This window comes from Phalangium opilio, unplaced genomic scaffold (genome assembly GCF_054372755.1).
Source record: "Phalangium opilio isolate 3A_F unplaced genomic scaffold, DU_Popi_V2 ptg000209l_1, whole genome shotgun sequence".
NCBI lineage: Eukaryota > Metazoa > Arthropoda > Arachnida > Opiliones > Phalangiidae > Phalangium > Phalangium opilio.
Window position 1 is genome coordinate 5,356,827 of NW_028324217.1, and position 19,623 is coordinate 5,376,449.

The 19,623-nt window shown below is 36.1% G+C and overlaps 2 protein-coding genes and 1 long non-coding RNA gene across 3 annotated transcripts; 1 reads left to right on the forward strand and 2 right to left on the reverse strand.

Annotated features, from left to right (window-relative positions):
* Nucleotides 1–846: 846 nt before the first annotated feature.
* On the reverse strand, nucleotides 847–4,459 carry LOC149618624 (phytanoyl-CoA dioxygenase domain-containing protein 1-like). Its single transcript, XM_089854090.1, has 11 exons — nucleotides 3,937–4,459; nucleotides 3,358–3,495; nucleotides 3,220–3,295; nucleotides 3,111–3,158; nucleotides 2,991–3,046; nucleotides 2,856–2,918; nucleotides 2,766–2,787; nucleotides 2,572–2,697; nucleotides 1,524–1,652; nucleotides 1,306–1,432; nucleotides 847–1,094 (listed from the first exon to the last, which is right to left on the reverse strand). Exons 1-11 carry the CDS (start codon nucleotides 4,093–4,095, stop codon nucleotides 1,040–1,042), a joined length of 999 nt encoding a protein of 332 aa, XP_089710216.1. The 5' UTR covers nucleotides 4,096–4,459; the 3' UTR covers nucleotides 847–1,039.
* Nucleotides 4,460–5,246: 787 nt separating this feature from the next.
* LOC149618625 (uncharacterized) lies at nucleotides 5,247–13,682 on the reverse strand. The gene is made up of 4 exons (XM_089854516.1): nucleotides 13,658–13,682; nucleotides 7,483–13,230; nucleotides 6,745–7,092; nucleotides 5,247–6,255 (listed from the first exon to the last, which is right to left on the reverse strand). Exons 1-4 carry the CDS (start codon nucleotides 13,680–13,682, stop codon nucleotides 5,519–5,521), a joined length of 6,858 nt encoding a protein of 2,285 aa, XP_089710642.1. The 3' UTR covers nucleotides 5,247–5,518.
* A 3,849-nt stretch (nucleotides 13,683–17,531) lies between these two features.
* LOC149618626 (uncharacterized) lies at nucleotides 17,532–19,576 on the forward strand. Its single transcript, XR_016375330.1, has 3 exons — nucleotides 17,532–17,638; nucleotides 17,723–18,147; nucleotides 19,503–19,576. It is a non-coding gene; the product is annotated as an uncharacterized LOC149618626 (long non-coding RNA).
* Nucleotides 19,577–19,623: the final 47 nt, after the last annotated feature.

Sequence of the window (19,623 nt, forward strand, 5' to 3'; positions counted from 1 at the left end):
CGTTTATTATATCTAGTAACTGAATAAGTTTAACAGACTTTTTTTGAAGCTAAATGATAACGAATTTCTTTAGTGTCCTTGAAAATGCATAAGAGGCTCTCCTATCATTTTAAGTACAGTTCTTAGACATGAACAATTTTTTAGGAGAAATTTGTTTATGACTACTTCGAATTACAGTGCGCATGGAAGGTTGTTGAAACATGGTTTTATTCGAAAATAATTTCAAACACTTTGACAAAACTCAGCAAAACCTTTGATTTTAAGGACCCTTTTCTACTAAAGTCTGTCCCATTGCCAAACTTTTAAACAGTCTAAGAAGGGACCGCATAAACCCTTATATCGTCTTCTCGTGGTAGTTTTGCCAAGGCCTAAGCGAAATCATGTGTCTATTTTTGAAACTTTCATGCTAGCATACAACTTATTTTAATCATATAGCATCAACAATTAAGTTGTTGCGTTACTTCTAAGTTCATGTTGAACTTATAGGGGGTTATTATTCACTTATGTCTGTATAACTTGAGAAATAAGACGTTTTATGTTTGTAACCGAACTGTGTTATCTTCTAATCTCTTCTTTCTGTAAACAGTAGGGTTATTTTCCTTCAATATTAATTTAATCACATTTCGCTGATCTTTCAAGGTTATTTTAGTTTATGTAATCAAACTCTCCAACAGTAAAGAGGTGTTGATTTTCTATTTTCTATCAGCTAAATGTACTAGCTACGAGGGGTCAGTCATAAGCTCAATTGTTTAGTTAAGACATTTTTGATTATAAGATTATTTACTTGTGGTCAATTGATCCTGGAAAATGGCGATGTTTATTTTCAGCTTGAAATTAAGTTCAATGTTCGAAAGGGTTAATGATACTTTATTTATATATTTTATTTTTCGATTTTCATCATTTACAAAAACAAATGTTTTAAGAACATATTTATATATTCATTACTCGCAAATATAGATTATTTTAGAATATAATAAGAACTTAATTTCTATTTAATCAAAAGTGACTATTAAAGGTTTGAAAAACTCAATAAGCAGAATTAAGCTTCAACTTCGTACAGATTTGGAAAAGGATTTTTCGTAGTTGGAAGTGTCCTATAGTAATAAACAAAACACAATACTGAGGTCAAATATATGCTACCAGAATAAACTAGAAGCGACACGGAGAATTATATTGGTGCGGCGATGCCATGTGGGAGGAGCTTGTGCCGGTCCAAGCAGTACAGTACCCGCCCACATCGCAGAGTATCATCCCTGAGAGCGAAATTCATGGTGTCGCTTCTGATGATACCATATACAAAATTACCAATTGTCTTTGCTCCACTCAGCTTCACCTCTGTCGTAGAGATGGAAGGTATAAGCGGGTCTCGGATAAGGGGAGGTGTTGCTTGAACTTTTATGAATCACTAATCCATCAATTAAGACGCAAGATCCTTTGGGTAAGATTCAAAGGGTTAGGTTATTGTATTTTGCCACGATAAAAATTGTAGAAGCCTAGTAATAACTTGGGACAAATAGGGCTACCTTTTCGGGCGGTTCCAGGGACATATTTCGATTCCTCACCATAAACATCTTGTTTATTTTCGCTGTCGACGAATTTCATCGTAGGTCCATTGTCGGTTTTAGTTCTAATCCACCGCGAGTACAATTTTCCTAATAATTTTCAAATCTTAATTTTAGAAATTGGTTACACAAGGACATTTATTCCAATAGCATTAGCTCAACAAGGGCTAAATAAGTTTTTGTTAAAACACGTTTTTTTGACAAAACGTGTTTGGTCAAAATACGTTTTGTCAAAACATGTTTTATCATAGTACTTTTGTCAAAATACGTTTTGTCAAAGCACGTTATGTTAAAACACGTTATGTCAAAAAGATTTATGTCATGAAACGTTATGTTAAAACACGTTATGTCAAAAAGATTTATGTCATGAAACGTTATGTTAAAACACGTTATGTCAAAAAGATTTATGTCATGAAACGTTATGTTAAAACACGTTATGTCAAAAAGATTTATGTCATGAAACGTTATGTTAAAACACGTTATGTCAAAAAGATTTATGTCATGAAACGTTATGTTAAAACACGTTATGTCAAAAAGGTTTATGTCATGAAACGTTATGTTAAAACACGTTATGTCAAAAATATTTATGTCATGAAACGTTATGTTAAAACACGTTATGTAAAAAAGATTTATGTCATGAAACGTTATGTTAAAACACGTTATGTCAAAAAGATTTATGTCATAAAACGTTATGTTAAAACACGTTATGTCATAAAACGTTATGTTAAAACACGTTATGTCATAAAACGTTATGTTAAAACACGTTATGTCATAAAACGTTATGTTAAAACACGTTATGTCATAAAACGTTATGTTAAAACACGTTATGTCATAAAACTTTATGTTAAAACACGTTATGTCATAAAAAGTTATGTTAAAACACGTTATGTTAAAACACGTTATGTCATAAAACGTTATGTTAAAACACGTTATGTCAAAAAGATTTATGTCATAAAACGTTATGTTAAAACCCTTTTTGTCAGAACAAGTCTTGTTAAAACATGATTGCCTTTATGCGATCCTGGTTTGAAGTAAAGACAGCCGTTCTCTTGAGTGGCGTCTTGCATTGGAAACCAAAGTCCTAGAACCCTTATTGGCTCTGTGTACAAATACGTGGCGTCTTGATGTGGGGCAACTAAAATTTAACGACATGCTGATCAAAACAAAGAAACCCTTCATTTTAAATAAATGAAGAAAACTTACTTTCGCCTCCTCTATTGGCTTGCTGTAAAATTAGGACCAATTTTGATTCATTTTCAACAACAATTTTATATACTCCCCAATTAAACATACCTTGAAAATGTAAATTCCTTGTATGACAGCGGGATCCTTGAAACCAATTTCTTTCACTAAAGTCTTTCAGTGTAAATCAAAAGCTAAGTAAGGTTTTCTTAAGAAAACGAGATCACATTTTCTGTATTGAATTACCTTAATCTTGTCACTGAATGTTATTTTCTTGAAAACATCATTCCTCCAATGAAGGGCTTATTTACGAAAACATAAAACTTCTTTCATGGTTTTCAAATTGGTTAGTTGACGTTCACTTACCATGGCCTATTCTGTTAACAGCAATTTGTTTATCCATGTTTATTTTTCCTGCATAAATATATTATATTTTTAGGCATTGTTTGTGCGTTTTGTAGCTCAGTACCATTACCATTTTCTTCAAGAACACCTTCCTCTAAGAAAAACTTCATTTCTTCACCAGAATCCATGTAGTACTTGTCAGTAACCTGTTTCACACCGATTCGTTAAATGACTCGCGTTATTATCTCTACATGTCAGGGAAACTTACCGCTTTCGAATTGGAAAAAGTGCATAACTCAGGTTCTGGTTCGTATTCATCCACTAACCTGTGAACTTCTGTCTTCATGATGTTTAGGTCCTCCTCAGAGAGGAAATCCTCAATGACAGCGAAACCATTCTTTTCTAGCTGTAGATGTCAAATTTGCAATATGCAATAGTTTCAAGGCATGCCTGCCTAATCTACTTTTATTATAATTTTCTAGCAAGATACCCAACGTTGCGAGGCATTTATGAGGGCTTGGAAACCCTGAATGATTAGACACTAAACACTAAATAATCTTTAGGTCCACCTGCATGTTGTTAGTTATTTTTACAACTTTAAGTTTCAATTAAACGATACTTCAATATCAGTTATGAAGCTAAAGCGTTAGCGTCTAGAGTAGAAGGTTATTGAGGATTTCAAGCAAACCCTGTCTTAAACCATCACCTAGTGTTACTCTAATATCAACTCTGCAAGCCTTATCAATTTCAGTAACGAATTAGGACAAATATTCAAACAAACATACAATATTCTCAAATACATATTAGATATTTTTGCATTATAAATAGTATTTTCTTCAATACTTACATCTTGAAGAGCTTTTTCGAAAACCATTTTGGGCTCTTTGGGAATTGATCTTGCTCTGTTAACTTTTTTCAAGTTCAGTGTCGAATTCGAATCGACTTGACAGTTATATACGTTTAATGAAAAAAAAACATCACTATCTCCGTCGTCTAGTGATAACATAGTGTTTATTCTATAAATCAGGTTATGTGAGGGGCCATTCACTCGGTGTATACACTGTAAGGTACTTAATTTGTAAAAGTACTACCCTGGGCAGTTCTGAAATGATGACGCGTAACCCATAATTAGTATAAACGGATTGTGAGGGCATATGCTATAATATTTAAATTAGTTAATTTTGACGTTCGTAATATTTGTTATTAATTGCTATAAACGTGTTATAATAGGCGCCTCGTGCCGATACTCGTGTTCCCCTCTATCAAGAGATTAGGTTCTAATCCAGTTGCAAGTCGTGCAAAGCAGTTTTAGGCGAACTGAAGATAAACAAAAGATAAACAATAGAGCATCTCTTATACAGAATGTTCCGAAAAGGGTATTTATATGGCCGAAGTGTAGTGGGTTTTATGTTTGGTTTTGAGTCTAAAATGTTCAAGTGTCTTCTGCTCTAAGGGCCGCCGTTTACAAGTTATGATTTGAGTAATTCACTGATAACCGGTTAACTAAATTATCTTTGCCTTTCAGTTTATTATGTTAATTTTAATGGGCCATCAATACAACACAGCAATCACAACTTGTGAACTGTGTTCCTTGTGACTCAACATCACCCATGGAAACCGCTGTACCACCATTTTTGGAACACCCTTTACGGGAATATTATGTCTCCATACATAAATTTATCTATATTTTTCTCAACTGTAGATATATGATAGTGTACTCCTAATCTGTCAAGGTTAGTTTACGTGTGAATAGCCTTGTAGGTTCGTAGACTAAGACTACAGAACTATCGGTCCATTAGACCTTTTCGACGTAAAAAAGGGTAGGCATTCCACTCTCATGATAAGAAAAGACTACAGCGCAGGCGTCAAAAAGTAAGGTGGAAGGCAAAGTTTTACCCCCGTGTCTTTCCCTCTTAGTTACATCGAAATGGTCTATTTAACCGAAACCTATTTGACTTCTAATGTAGCTTTTACTATGTCAGCCTAACCTAACAAACATACTGTGCTATTTTTGTACATTTAGATTATGTCACACCAAAGAAACTAGTATTGGACTTGAAGGTTCTGCCTATGATCGTGAATTGCAGGCCTCTAACATAATGTTTGAAAGCCCGTAACATAATGTTTGAAAGCCCATTCGTTTGTGATTGGTTTTGCTTTTGTTATTGTTTATGTTGTGACATCTTAACGAGGAAACGGAGGGAAAGCAACCATAGATACTTTCTTTCATTGCAGTACTAGTCTCTTTTACTCCAACCCTACCCCATTGTAAGGCGTAAAATTAAATCCATTATATACTTCTAATATTTTTCCACCAACTACAGACGCTAACGCTATACTCTATGGAGACAGGTGTGGTTATTGGAAAGAATTATACATTATTAGAAAAAACTTCTCTAAAGAAGCTTAACTTTATTCAGGTTTTAGAATTATTTTCTCTCAAATTTCAACAAAATATCCACAATTTTAGCCCGCTGAAATGTTTCTGCCGTATCTATGGGATTTTCATTATAATTGTTACTTAAATCAGGGTTAGCTCCAGAGTTTAACAACAATGTAGCTATGTCGTCTCTGCCTTCCATAGCTGCAAGATGCAAAGGCGTCTCTCCTATATTATCTTGAGCATTTACTAGTGCTCCATTGGCTAAGAACGATTTCACCATTTCAATCGTACCCCATTTGGCTGCTATAAATAACGGCGTTTGACCATTTATGTCTCTAGCGTTAATATCTGCACCTCTACTCAAAAGCGTAGGAACTACGTTAACATTCCATTCGTTGAGTGCCGCAAAATGCAATGCCGTTTTCCCGTCCGAACCTGCGTAGTTCACATTGGCGCCTCTTTCTAGAAGAGCCAATAGTAACGACTCTGGAGTGTCTTGTGATGCAGCCATATTTAGAGGCGTGCGTTCGATATCGTTAAGTTCGTTAACGTTGGCTCCAGCTTTAATTAACAAGAGTGCAATTTCGGTGTAGCCCTGATCTAAAGCAATGTGTAATGCTCCTGATTTGTCTATTTGTTTATCTCTGTATTGCCAGCTTAATAATAATTTGCAAAATTCCAAAAATTGATGTTCCACTGCTAGAGAGACCACGCAATGCCTGTCAATTTTGGCGTTTATGTTGGCACCGTTGTCCAATAGAAGCTTGACCATTTCAATGTTACCTGTTTGTTGGAAATGTTAAAAGTTAAAGAAAGGAACAGTTCAGGTAACGTAACATTTTTTAAAAGAACGGCCTATTTCTAAATATAAAAGGAAAAATATGAAAAAAATTATCTTTAATTACAAAATAATTTGAATTTAATTGGTCTTTAAAACGAGGACTACTGTGCCATTCGCCATTGGTTCAGTGGCGTCTGCTAAACCGAACCTCTTACGCCTACGGTTTTGGTTAAATTCTCACAGGCTGAGAGGTAAGGTCTCTAGAGGTAAGAGGTTCAGTTTAGCAGACGCCACTAAACCAATGGCGGTTGGCACAGTAGTCCTCTTTTTTAAGACTAATTAAATGCTAATAATTTTGTAATAAGAGGTCATTTAAAAATATTTAATTCTTTTTATATTTAGAAAAAGTCCGTTCTTTTAAGCTATAATGTGTTATGTTATTAGAACTTTTCATTTGATAGCAATTTAAGGTTGCATGTTTCGGAGCTTACCTAGTTTAATAGCGTTGAACAAAGGTGGTATAATGCAATCGGATTGTTCCAAAATATCTATTCCATGCTTTTGTGGAACTACTGGCGTGTTGATGGGTGCTTCGTTTTGAATCAGAAACTGAACTGTCTCGTGATGTCCGTTCTTAATAGCAAGGTTCAAAGCTCTGTAATAGCCTCGATATGAAAATAGTTCTTTATCGAAATCCGTTGTTCGTCGTGTAGCTTCAAATAATGCATTGCGAGTCTCCTGGTCCATTGCCTCGCTTAACATTATCCTCAAGACATCTACACTTCCTGTTTCGGCCGCTTCCAAGAATTTCAACCCCAGAATTCGTTTTTGAAGTAAATCTGATAATGAAAATGATAAATTTGTCCATTAGAGAATATGATATTCATTTATCTAAGCAGGAATAGCATAAACCCATACCAAACTAATACACTACAATGGGTCTCAAGTATGAATCTCAACTATCGGAATTTTCCATATGAGACACATAAAAAACCCAACCGGGCAAATATAGGGTCATTGCCTATTGTGATTTCCTTTCATTGTAGAATCAGGTAGAGATCACAGTAGGCGCCACCAGGAGGCACCTCTCTTTTGGAAATATCCCGCCATGCAACTGGTAGTAGCTCTGAGCAAGCGTGAATCCATATAAAGATTCACACTTGCTCAAAGCAACTATCCTTTCAACCCTTACTTATTTAGAGTAGCTTATGATTTAACAGATATTTTACTTTTAAAAATGTTTTTCAGTGAAGGGTAGTTTTCAATCAAGAACAGCAAGTACTCCAGACTTTGTACCGTCATATCACCAGTGTGTGATATAATCTTCATTCCAAAATTCTCAGGGCAAATACTCAAAAATTTGAAGAATATGTCTAACAACTGTTCGTTTTCATTTTCAACAGCCTTGAATACAACTTCAATCATTTCTTCATATATAGCAGCGATGCAAGGAACCACGAATTCCTCCATGCATTCTTCAGTCAAAATACGCAGAATTAATCCTAGAATATTCTCTCGTTCGTACAAGTCCGACGTTTTCCATATCCTCAATTTGGTTCGTTGAAAAACGGGTTGAGGGGTTCGAAACCAGTAGCCGCAAAGCAGTTCAATAATCTTCTTCAAAATTTGGTCTTTGTTTTCATGGCGTTCCAACAATGCTAGAAAGATAGTTCGCATTTCTTTGCAACTTTCTTTAATGAAAAAGTTGATGAAATGTTCCGTGGTATTTGAATTGGATAAAATATTTGAAAGTTGGTCAAGGAAGTATTCCGCTGTGAAATAATCAACGTAAATTTCATGCGTGAACAACATTACTCCCATATCGTTGTGGTAAAATATTAGCTCTTTCTTGGCTGTTAATTCTTGCAAAACTTGATCCTCTGGTATTGGCTGATCATTAAGTTTGAGATTGAAATAACTCAACTCATTTTTAGTTAATTTTTGAGGCAGGGCATCTTTCCACAACCATTTTCTGGCGTTCAAACTCAACGATGTGATGAACGGTTGGAATGGCAGCAAAGCAGCAATTTCGTCAGTATTTTCAACAGAAATTGCAATATCAAGCGGAGTTTTATTTTTGAAATTTTTGCTGAGCAGTTCTCCACCGTGTTTGATTAAAATTGAAATAATTCCTCTATTACACTTTTTAATCATTTCATTCAGTGCGGCTTGGTGCAGTGGAGTGTTTCCGATGTTGTCCTTGGCATTTACATTGGCTCCGTACTTAAGTAATCTCAGCGTGACACCGGTGTTGCGGTTATAAACGGCAAAGTGTAATAGAGTGCGATTTCGCGAATCACTTGCGTTAACGGATATTCCATCGAAGCTCAACAACGTTTCCGTTATTTCTGTAGTTCCATCCAATCCCCAGGCACGCAAGAAAGTATCTTTATTAGCGCCAGAATTAATACTGGTACTGAAACCTTGTTCCAAAAGAAGGGATAACATATCGACTCTTTTCATAGTAATGGCTCTAATTACGGGTGTGCTCTCCGTTAACATGTACTCATTTTTAAATTTCTCGATGACGAATTTCACAACTTCTAATTTGCAGGATTCAACGGCGCTAAGTAAGACACTGTTATATGATTTGCTTAACAATATCGGAATTGCGCTTGGAACTTGATTAATTATAAAATTGGCCGCTTCTAAATGACCGTTTCTCAAGGAGAGGTTTAACACCGATGAGCAGTCTTCTCCGCAACTTAGAGTTAAGTAATGGCGCGTGTCAGTGTCCGTTTCTTGTAAAGTTTGTTTTAAATCCTCAAGATCGCCCTTTTCTGCAGCATGGCGAAATTTATCAATAAGGTGGACCTTGCTTCGTATTTCGCTTGCAGTGTCCCCAAGTTTGGTGTCGTTCATTAAAATGTCTAGAATGGATTCGTTGCAGTTTTTAGTAAAAATATTTGCGAGAAGGTATTTGCGTTGTAGATTGCTTGAAAAATTCCTAATTTTGCGTAGAAAATACTCGAAATGTTGAGTATCAAATTTTCCAGAAGCGTTCTCTCTAGTTCGCAGCGGTGTCTTTGTCATACATAGTGATGAAAAAAACGACACTAGTTTCTGCGCAGTGTTTTCGTCTTTTAAGCTGCAATCCACGAAATATTTGAACAATTCATCGTGGTTTCTTTCAGCCGCGGCGTGGAACGCGGTACAGCCGTTGTAACCCTTCCAAGAATACGCGTAATTGTCCCACGATTTGGACAAATAGGATCCAAAACCTTCAACAGCTTGGTCGTAGTACGGCCAATTAACTAATCGGTCGTTGATGAAATGGGTTACCATTATAAAGTCAAAATCGAAAACCTTCATTTTATTCATAAAGGCGTTGGCGACTTTTCCCGATATTGGCGATTTTGCGAAGGTTGTTGTGAAGTAATCCGCTACGAAATATTCCGCGAAAGTACGGTGAACAAATACTGGAACGTCTCCGGTTTTCGATACTAAACCGACCTTTAGCGACTTCTTAGAAAGAATATCTTTAATATTTGGGTAGAAAGATTGCTCCTCCAATAAACTGCAATCTTCCAAGTTAAGTAACTTCAATGCCAAATGGTGATGGTATTCGCGTATCAATGTCCGTGCCAAATCCTCGCTGTCTAACGCGTTGATGTTACCCTTAAAATCCAGGCATTTATCAGTTTCGTAAACCTTCAATTTCTTATTCACGAAAGCTTCGTACAAATCAACTAAAGATATTTTCTCTGGTAAGTTCTCAATCGTGTAAAGTTCGTATACTTCGGCCAGCATTCTGCATTGCAAAGGGATACCGCTGAATTCCTTTTGTCCATCCTTAATGTTGATAGAAAACGCTTTAATTAGTGATTTCGCCTTGATTGATAAACTTTCCTCGTGGATTGAGTTAGTACTTTTCCAAAAGTCTATCAGAAATCTCTCTTTATCTTGACGATAAAATGGTCGCAATTTGAACGAAGGTGTGTCAAAAATACATTCAATTTGGTCTTGGGTTTGTGGTCGAGTTGTAATGAAGATATTTTGAACCTTTGTTGATTTCAATTCTGTTATAATTTCCACGAATATTTGGTCGTAGTTTGGACAAATTTCGTCAAATCCATCGAACATCAAGACAACTCCGTCGTCTTTATCCAAACACTCCTTGAAAAGCGTTTTTTCAAATTGCGTCGCAAATTTCGTAATTGGGTTCGATTCCATCATTTGGTTCAGTAAGAATTGAACTCCATCGAAATTATCTTTCTTTGCGTTAGTATTTTGTCGTTTAACTAACTCATCCCTTAAGACTTCGGTGCAATCGTTGAGGTTAATTCGAACGACCCATAACAACGGCCACTTCAGTTTAATTTCATGGGCCAAGTGGGTTAGTGTCGTTGACTTGCCCATTCCCGCTGTGTCTGATATTAGATATTCTCGAACCTGCTTTATTTTGCTTGCTATATGAACTTCATTTAATTGACTTGTGGTTCCATTTTCATTCTTGCATAACGTTGGCAATAGTTTCAGATGTTTTTCATCGGTGCTTAGATACTTCTCGATCAATTTGAAATCCCCTATTGTTTGCTTCCAGTACAATTCGTGGCCTCTAATTTCTATCCAATGAACGGTACGGCGAAGATTTTCGCTGGAAATTTGTTGAATTAATTTGGAGAAATTTGTCTCGGCGTTGGAGTTGTTTAGAATTGTGACACGTTGAATAGTTTCGTCACGTTCGTCGAATACTTTAATGTCTTCGCCACCCAGTCCGTAATTGTCTCTCAAATAAAATTCATCTACTCCAGTTACGGCGAAAAGATCCTGTGTCGAAAGATGGTGTAGAATGGCAGCGTTCAATTTAAAATCCAGTTGCAGAACTCGTGGTACGTAGTAATCCTCAACATTTCCCAAATCCGCAATTTCGTTTCCAAGATTTATGACTCTGTTTTTGATTAGACTAATTATGGTTTCGCTGTCCAGAATTTTTTGTAGGTATTTGGAATCTCGGTATGGTAATATAGTATCTAGATTCACGAGGTCTTTGGTACCTTGGAAAGTAACTAAAGGCTTTGTCAATAATTGTTTTCTTTCTTCTATATCTAAGTCACTCCATTTAATGCCATCATAATTAATCAATTGCTTGGGATTATCGTAATATTTCAATTTGGATTGAATGTACTTGTTGCATGCTGTACCATCTTTGTTAATTATGATCAGTTTTATGGCAGTGTTTGTTTTCAGCAATTTCATTAGTTTCGTGAACAAAATTTGGGTTTCTTCTTCAATTTCGCTGAAACTCATATCGATCATCAAGATTTTCAATGAAACATCCGATGTTAATACCTTCTTGAAATTAATTGATTTGTTAATTGCCAGTATGTTTTTCCATCGTAAAATTAACTTGTTGGTAAATCCTTCTGAAGCTTTAACGCTGTTAAGTATTTGAGCGGCCACAATGTCAGTGTCGTTGCCGGTTACAACTTGACATATTTTGCGATCTTTATCGGCCAAAAATCCCTCCATGGTTTTACTCAACGCAGTTCGTGATTGGAAAACCTTCGTGATTTTAGCTAATCTCTTACAATATTCCGTTGATTCATTTCCATACGCGTATTTACGAATTTCAGTTGAGGTTAAAGCCGAGGAAGTTTTCTCAAGAATGTCCGGGAAAATTTTCAGGAGTCTCTTGACAAATGGTATCATGGACAGTATGTTTGATTCTGGTGTACATCTTACGGATTTCTTTTTAACTTCGATTTTATTTAATTGATTTAGAATATAAGTGCAATTTTCGTCATCATTAAACAATTTCTCTGGTTTGAAATACTCTGGAACACCATTCAACCATTGAAAATACTGCAGAAATTGGATTTCCGGTTCTGTGAAAACGCTGATGTTCAGTTTATACACGTTGTATCTTTTAATTTGGTATCGTATTGGGTAATATCCTTCACACTGCTCTTTTACAAGCAAAAAAATCCTGTCTTTAGTATCGGGTTGATGGTTTTCGATCCATTTCAGCTTCGGGTGAAAAAGTGTTTGTATTTCATCGACGTCCGACCACGTCTCGTTGACTGGCCAGTCAACCACTTCGTAAAGACTAGTAAATGGGTTTAAAACGTATTCCAAAATTAGTTTTAGACTATCGAACGGATTGTTGACTTGTTGCATCAATGTGGTGTCCGTTTTCGTAGGACATATTAAGAAATTTGTGCCAGTTTGTTTTTCGCAACAGTTAATCATATTGGGTATTAGCATATAATTGTTGATGTTCAGTTGTCTGAATTCGGTCGAGTTGTCTTCGTAACGAACGTCAAATTCGTCTGCAAGTTTTTCTAGTAGTCCCGAGCATCCTGGGCTGTCGAACGTTACAGTGTGCGAATGGAAGCCTTCATCGTCCGTATAGGGACGTTTCATGAATAATAATGTTGGTCCTTTGACACGAGTTAGGTACTTGACGCTAAAGGTAGTGATTTGCGCTAAGCCACCTCCCGTGTCGTGTCCCGTGAAGAACAGTTGCAAGCCTAGGGTTTTATGTTTTTCCAACACTGCGTGTATCTCGTGGGCAAATGTGCAAGCCGGTTCAATTTGATCGATGTAGTTTTCGAAAATGAAGTTCAGTTCCTTTTTGGTGTTCTCCCCTGTTGTACCTCGATGGGCTATTAAAACTTGACGGCATTCTGGGTTCCAATAAGCTGAACCGAAATAACCCTTTGCCGACGTGGCTGTGGTTAACAATTTCCAATTGCCTGGAAGCTCCAAACGTTTTTCGTAATCCTTAAGCGATTCATTCGGATTGGGATCTATGTTAGTTTTTGAGACGAAAAGAGCTGTTTCGTGAAGAGTAGGAAATGTTAGGTTTTCCAACAGCAGAAGATGAGAATGGCTTTTTCCTTTCTGTTTCTCAAGATCCGATGATATTTCTTTTTCGAAGTTTGCATTACTTAACTTCAAGGGCCCGTAGTATTTTAAAAACTGCGAGTACGGTGGTTCAGTTTTTTCTTCTCCCAGTTCATCACATGATTCGTCTGAACGAAAAGAAAAAAGATGGTCAAGACCGATATTAACGCCACATCGTTCGTATACTTCAGCTCTTATTAGGCGTACTATTTTGATAAAAACAAGCGTTAAATCAAACGATATTTTATTTTTAGTGAAAATATCGTTACTATTATAATCCCCTTACTTTTAAAATGCACGAACGAACAAACGTCACCTCACCATAACCCCTGTCCCATTCACTCTCCCTTCAATGACGAACGAAAAATTTTATACTGCTAAAAGTGGTACTGTGGCACGACGCTAACGACGACGACAACAACAGGGCAGGTCAAAGTAACAGCCTCATCTAACGATGCGGCTAAAAACCAGATTGAGGGAAATAACCTAAGAGGGCGTGTGTTGGTTTCCCTGCAAGTAATTAATCGAACGGTCTACAATATAAAATTTAATTACCATTCAATGTTTCATTGGTCATCATTGTGAAAATTAAGAAGACAATTTTCCGTATTGTATTGTATTGTATTCAAAGAGTTTCCATATGGGAGCGTTAACATCGAGGACTAATAAATCCTGCGAAACACAGGTATAAAAAAGGTTTGGTTAAAAATTAGATAAGGTATAATTCTCCGGATGGGAGTGGTTACTGCGCCGTCTGTTTTCTATCTACAAGCTTTTGTTATCGGCAAATTCGCAGAAATAACAAGTTGAGGGTTTATATTATTTTATAAAAAGACAAGCAGCAAAGACGTTTCTATTACTTTTCGACCCGCCATTTTAAAAGATGGTGGCAAATTGAAGCCCAAAGCAATAAAGCCCGTCTATAGGATATAGGGAACCAGTGTACTGAATATTGATGAAATTGGTTGAAACATGCGGACATTATTTCATAAAGAAAGTTTTTTCTATTTCTGGCCGTTATTTTTCAAGATGGCGGCGGATTGTAAAAATCTTTCTTAGTGTTTAGAGTAACGTTCCTGCAATTTTGCAGCCTTCAAGCTAAAGCGCTTTGGACCGGTAGTTAATTATCAGTTAGTTATGGGTCTGCCAAAACTGAGGCGCCATCTTCACTTAGTTTTCTCCTTTAAGCTAAGTCGGGTAGAGATGAATATCACAGAAGGTGATGGTGTCTACTTCTGACAAATTCGCCACCAGGTGGCGCCCCTTCAAGAGAAATACGCCGTCAGGAACGCCCTTCAACCTTTTTATAAACTATGCATGCTTGTAGACTCATACTTAAGAAGAATATTGTAGGGTTATGCTAGAAGCGCTTCCCCGGTTGTAAATCAAACACAACAGCCAGCAATATAATAGCCATGCTTAGTTGCTAGGCGAACCTTAAATATTTCATTTTACTGCTTCACATTTGGCACGCTTACAAATTAAATTATACTTACAGTGAACCTAAAAACGAAGCCATAATAAAGAAATATGAAACTAAAAAATTTCTAACTGCCCGGCAAAATCAAACGAAGGCCATATTATCGGGATATTATATTGTTTACCAAGAAAACGTTAAAACTCATAATATATCTGCTAATTTAAATTGATAATTTGATATACGTTAAATTACAAGCGTGAACGTTGAATTAAAAATGCAATTTAGCTAGCAACGCGCCAAGCCAAAACGAATCTAAAACTTAGTTGAGGAGTGAAAGACCTTGAGTCCTTGATGAGAAGTATACGCGTTCTACTACTACTACTACATCTCATTCGGTTTTAGGCCATCCACAAATATGTCTTTTCTGCAAAATGTATGTTGTTTATAAGGTGTGTTTCATAAGTATGTCACCCTAAACTTCGTATTGCTAGAGACTTACAGCTCGAGCTAGTTCAAGACCGACAAGCGAGAATTGACTACACTCGTTTTTGAAGTCCATCTTCCTATTTAGTCTGTATTAAGCCATTGATAGCGCCTCACCAGGTGTCACTTTACCTAGAATCTATGACGTTTCATCTACGTCACTTCACGACAAGCTCTCATTAAACAGTGACACACTTATGGAACATATCTTATAAACTTATGTAATAGGAAAGGCTTCCTTAATTTAGGAATCTATAAATTAAAACTAGGCCGACGATTTAAAATCGAATTTCAATGTCGGTTGACAATGGCGAGATTTCAATATAAATAAATATAAGTTATTTATTCTCTAATTCAAACGCAGTTGTATCAATAAAATGACAATTTCGTTGTTATAATGATATCCCTTTCACACGTGGAAATTTGCCACCAGGTGGCTGTACTATAATAATAAAAGGAAACAATCGCTTCCTTTCAGTTTTAAAATAGCAGGTAGACGCCCCCAGGGTTAATAATAGGCGTAAGAGGGAAATTTTATTTAATGCAGCTAAATTCGATTGAAATTTAAAGTTTAAACAGCTACGGATATACTAAGTTTCTTTTATTGGATTTCGTATAATCAATATTAAATTATTCTACCATTATAATTGAATATTGTGGGGGGGCTAGTATTCTAGTCTAAACCCCCACAGTGGGAGAAAGGGTGTCGAAGGAGGGGGGTTATATTGGTTCCCTCTTGTCACGTGATATATTTTACACCCTCTCCAACACAAAATGAACTCTCGTACCGGCGATTGCGCAACTACAAACAATAGAAAGCTTTCAATTGAAGGAGGAGCTGAGTCTCGTCACATAATTTACGAGTGGGTTTAATGCAGGAATGAAGCTGAGACCACCCAATATGGCTACTAGCACAGAGGTAGGACTTGGGAGGGTGTGACGTACTACTATCCCATCTGAAAGCTCTCTATGGGCGCTTTTATCAAGATTATCGCAAGAGGGCAGGCAATTCGTAGTGCTAGTTTGCGGGAACTTTGACGTCACGTGCTAAGCGATAACCAAGTTTTCCCCTTTCTACCGTTGTGTCGTTGTGGGAGATAAGATTTATGATTTTCAGTCAAAAACGCCAGAATTGAAGTCCTACACTCGGTTAATTTTGCAGGACTTCCATCTTCCTATTTAGTCTGTACTAAACCTTTGATAGCGTCTCACCAGGCGTCGCTTTACCCTGAATCTATGAAATACATAAATTACTTCCTGACAAGCTCTCATTAACCAGTGACAAACTTATGGAACATATCTTATGAAATTATGAATTATTTACACAAGGAGACCAGGCTACTAAAGTGCAGCACCAAGTAGCAAGGCCTCCTGGTGGTGTAAATGGTGTTAATCCACATTTTAATAATTTTATGTGCGTATCGGGTTTTCTTACGACATACACGATAATAATATGTAAAATATGAAAATGTAGTTGTATTTTGTTCGGATAAACAGTATCTTGTCTTGTTCAAAATTTCCATCATAATCATTGGTAGCCAAGGTCAGATATAATTCGAGGGTTGATGCATTCTTTCCTAAAATTTACAGTATCCGTGTAATTTATTCTTTGACTTCGCTTCTCTCAATTAAATAATTAAATTGGGTTCAAAGAATTTTGCCATGTGGATTTAACAATTAAATTGGAAAGATTATAAATTGTGGTCTGTCGTAGTAGTGGTAGTAGTAACATTTCCAACATATAGATAGTGTGCACTAAAGGGCTAGAGAAATTTCCTTAGCCATTGCCTATCTTTAACCTTGCTTCAGTGTTGCCAGTAATTGGTTATTAGAGAATCTCATGCAGGTTTGGATCTGAATGATTACTGACTCGAACAGAACTAAACGCTTTTAAGTCTGTTGTAGATAGTGGCTGAATATTTCACACACAAATAACTGGCAACACTTATCTGCACACAGCGTTGCTGTATAAGGGTCTGGAAACTGAGAAGAGTGTACTATCTTCGTAGACACTAAAACCATTTCTTTTAAATATTTATGTGTTTAGTTATTTATTAATTTATTTAATTAATTAGAAAAAAACCTTTTTACAACTTTAAATTCAATACAACTGTGGTTAATTAGGGGTTGTTCATAAAGCTAAATACCTATGGTTATGACTAGATTTGGCCGTTATTAGCAGACATAATGACTAGGGGTTCTCGGGCCCAACCTTGAAGAACTCGTACTCATGAAACTATTTCAATAACCTTCTCCTAGCGTTACTGATATCAAGCACTCAGTTTGGTTAATCAAATCTGGAAATTAACAAATTGTGATTGTGCATAAAACAAACAAACATTCAGAAATATATCTACATACGTGATAGTACATCTTGTTTAGAAAATGATTCTAAAAAGGGTGCCAATTAAAAATAATTTATAATTGGTCCCGTTAGAATTTGCTCGAAAAATTAACACTTTTTCATTTTTAATTTAGTTCGTTATTCAAATAAGTCATGCAAAACATAATAGGATATAAATTTTAACTCGGAAATCCTGTCGAGTTTTAAATATATCCATTGTAGGAAGTTTTTGTTTTTAAATGGGATGTTCTTTATTACTCGAAATTCATTTTCTATTTGGAAATTAAAGGTACACTATCACCTCAAATCTATCTAATAAGATAACTGTAATTTGGGAATCTGTTTAACTCAATATATATCTATGTAATTAAAGGTTCTGTCTGACTGACTGATAATCAGCGCCCAGGAAAAGCCGCCCGCTTGACCTACGAAACTGAAATTTTAAAGTGACGTTACTAAACCCCTACTGACGTCATAATTACGTAAGAGTGGCGTAAAGTCTTGCACTTTAATATTTAGTATACTGGTTAATATATATATGACTGGCAAGGCAGAAACCTTAAAGGAGTGAGGGAAGGAGTGGTAACCCAACCTACGGAACGGCACAAAAGTCCTCCCAGCATCCTCAGCGTTTGGGTATGATCGTTCAGTACGGAATCGTAAAGGACGCCCTCTCTGTCTTAGTAATAGAAGCTAGTTCTTATACAAATATAATGGCGCTACACGGCAGCACTTACAATCGCCTACCGAAGGGTAGGGGCGTGCGCGAGGTACACTGGGAGAGTTCCACTGCCGCAGGTCAGCCATCTTCATTTAAACTCCATCTTAATTCACTTCTCCCTGCACTAGCCGAACAACGGGTCCTTTGCTAATGGGCTTTAAGATAAAAACAACCTTTTCATCTTGGTAGTATTCCTTTAAGGTTTATTTTTGGATGTGATATGGGTCACTGACTCCACCCGTGTTGTGAAACTCGTTTTAAAAAAAAAATTAACCAGCAAATTAGCTACTATACGTGTACCGTAAGTTTAAATATTGCGAAATAACACGTAATCCTTTACCCAAGGTGTTTTTTTAAAGTTTAAACACCCAATTCAATATTGAAAGTAACAGTCCAATGACGTGTGTTTCACAATATATTTTATTTATTTTTATCAGATTTTAAAAATATACTTTGGGCAGTTTGTTTTATTGAGCGTTGTTCTCAAACTAGCTCGAGTTGTAAGTCTCTACCATGACGATATTTATGGAACATACCTTATAAACTTAAAGTAAAGTATACCAATAAGATTCAACAGGCGAGTTTTAAATTTATACTATTTCTTCGCATTTTTGTTGGCGGTTTCAAGATTATTTTAAAGAAGTTGAGTGGTTTTTAGATACTAGTATCTGAACCAAAAGATTAAGAAACTCTTGCTTCGTTGTTTATTGGCAAACTAAATTGATAAGCTTTACAAACTTTAACAGCATTTTTTGTCAATTCGGAATAACGTTCAATGTTTTTTAAAAATTTCACTGTTTAGAAAAACACTTCAGTATGTACACTTACGAATATATTTCAAATAATGTTGAAATGGGGGATTTTGTTATTATTTCCGTTGGTATATTTTCTAATTTCCTGACATTTTGTAAGGTGATAGCATAAGTTTATAAGATATGTTCCATAACTATGACACTACCTGGTTCTAGACTTACAGCTCGAGCTAGTTCGAGAACGACGAAAGTGAGAATTGAAGCCCTACACTCGGTCCTAATTTTACAGTCCATCTAGGTCCTATTTAGTCTTTACTAAGCTTTTGACAGCGCCTCACCAGGCGTCGCTTTACCCTGAATCTATGACCTACGTTACTTACTGACAAGCTCGAGTTTGTAACCAGTGACAAACTTATGGTGAACATATCTTATGAACTTGTGGTGATTAATGTTTAATTTCCATTTCTAGAGTTTTTAAAACACGTACTCTAATAATAACTTGCAAATATTGGCCCTTAATTGTGGAAAAATGCCATAGAAGTTACATTTTCAACTCAAAATTTAATTCCCAAAGAACCTACTGTACTACCACCCTTTCTTTTTGAAACACCCTACATAAGCCTCGAATAATAACCCTAAACCAACGTTTATAAATAAAATATACTTCCTTCCACTTTTAGAGAATGAGTAAACCAATTATCACCGTCATGGCCTGTTGAAACTACAGAAAGGGGGAAAAATAAAATGACGAAACCATTTAACAACGTCACCGGGAAAGAGGGGCCTCTTTTATTGGCTGAT

Coding starts and splice junctions, on each gene's coding strand:
- LOC149618624 (XM_089854090.1), bottom strand. CDS start 4,095: ATGTTATCACTAGACGACGGAGATAGTGATGTTTTTTTTTCATTAAAC. Junction 3,496..3,936: donor TCGAAAAAGCTCTTCAAGAT/GTAAGTATTGAA, acceptor TGACATCTACAG/CTAGAAAAGAATGGTTTCGC. Junction 1,433..1,523: donor CCCTGGAACCGCCCGAAAAG/GTAGCCCTATTT, acceptor TCTTACCCAAAG/GATCTTGCGTCTTAATTGAT.
- LOC149618625 (XM_089854516.1), bottom strand. CDS start 13,682: ATGATGACCAATGAAACATTGAATG. Junction 7,093..7,482: donor ACTGAAAAACATTTTTAAAA/GTAAAATATCTG, acceptor TTTCATTATCAG/ATTTACTTCAAAAACGAATT. Junction 6,256..6,744: donor GTTCAACGCTATTAAACTAG/GTAAGCTCCGAA, acceptor TCCAACAAACAG/GTAACATTGAAATGGTCAAG.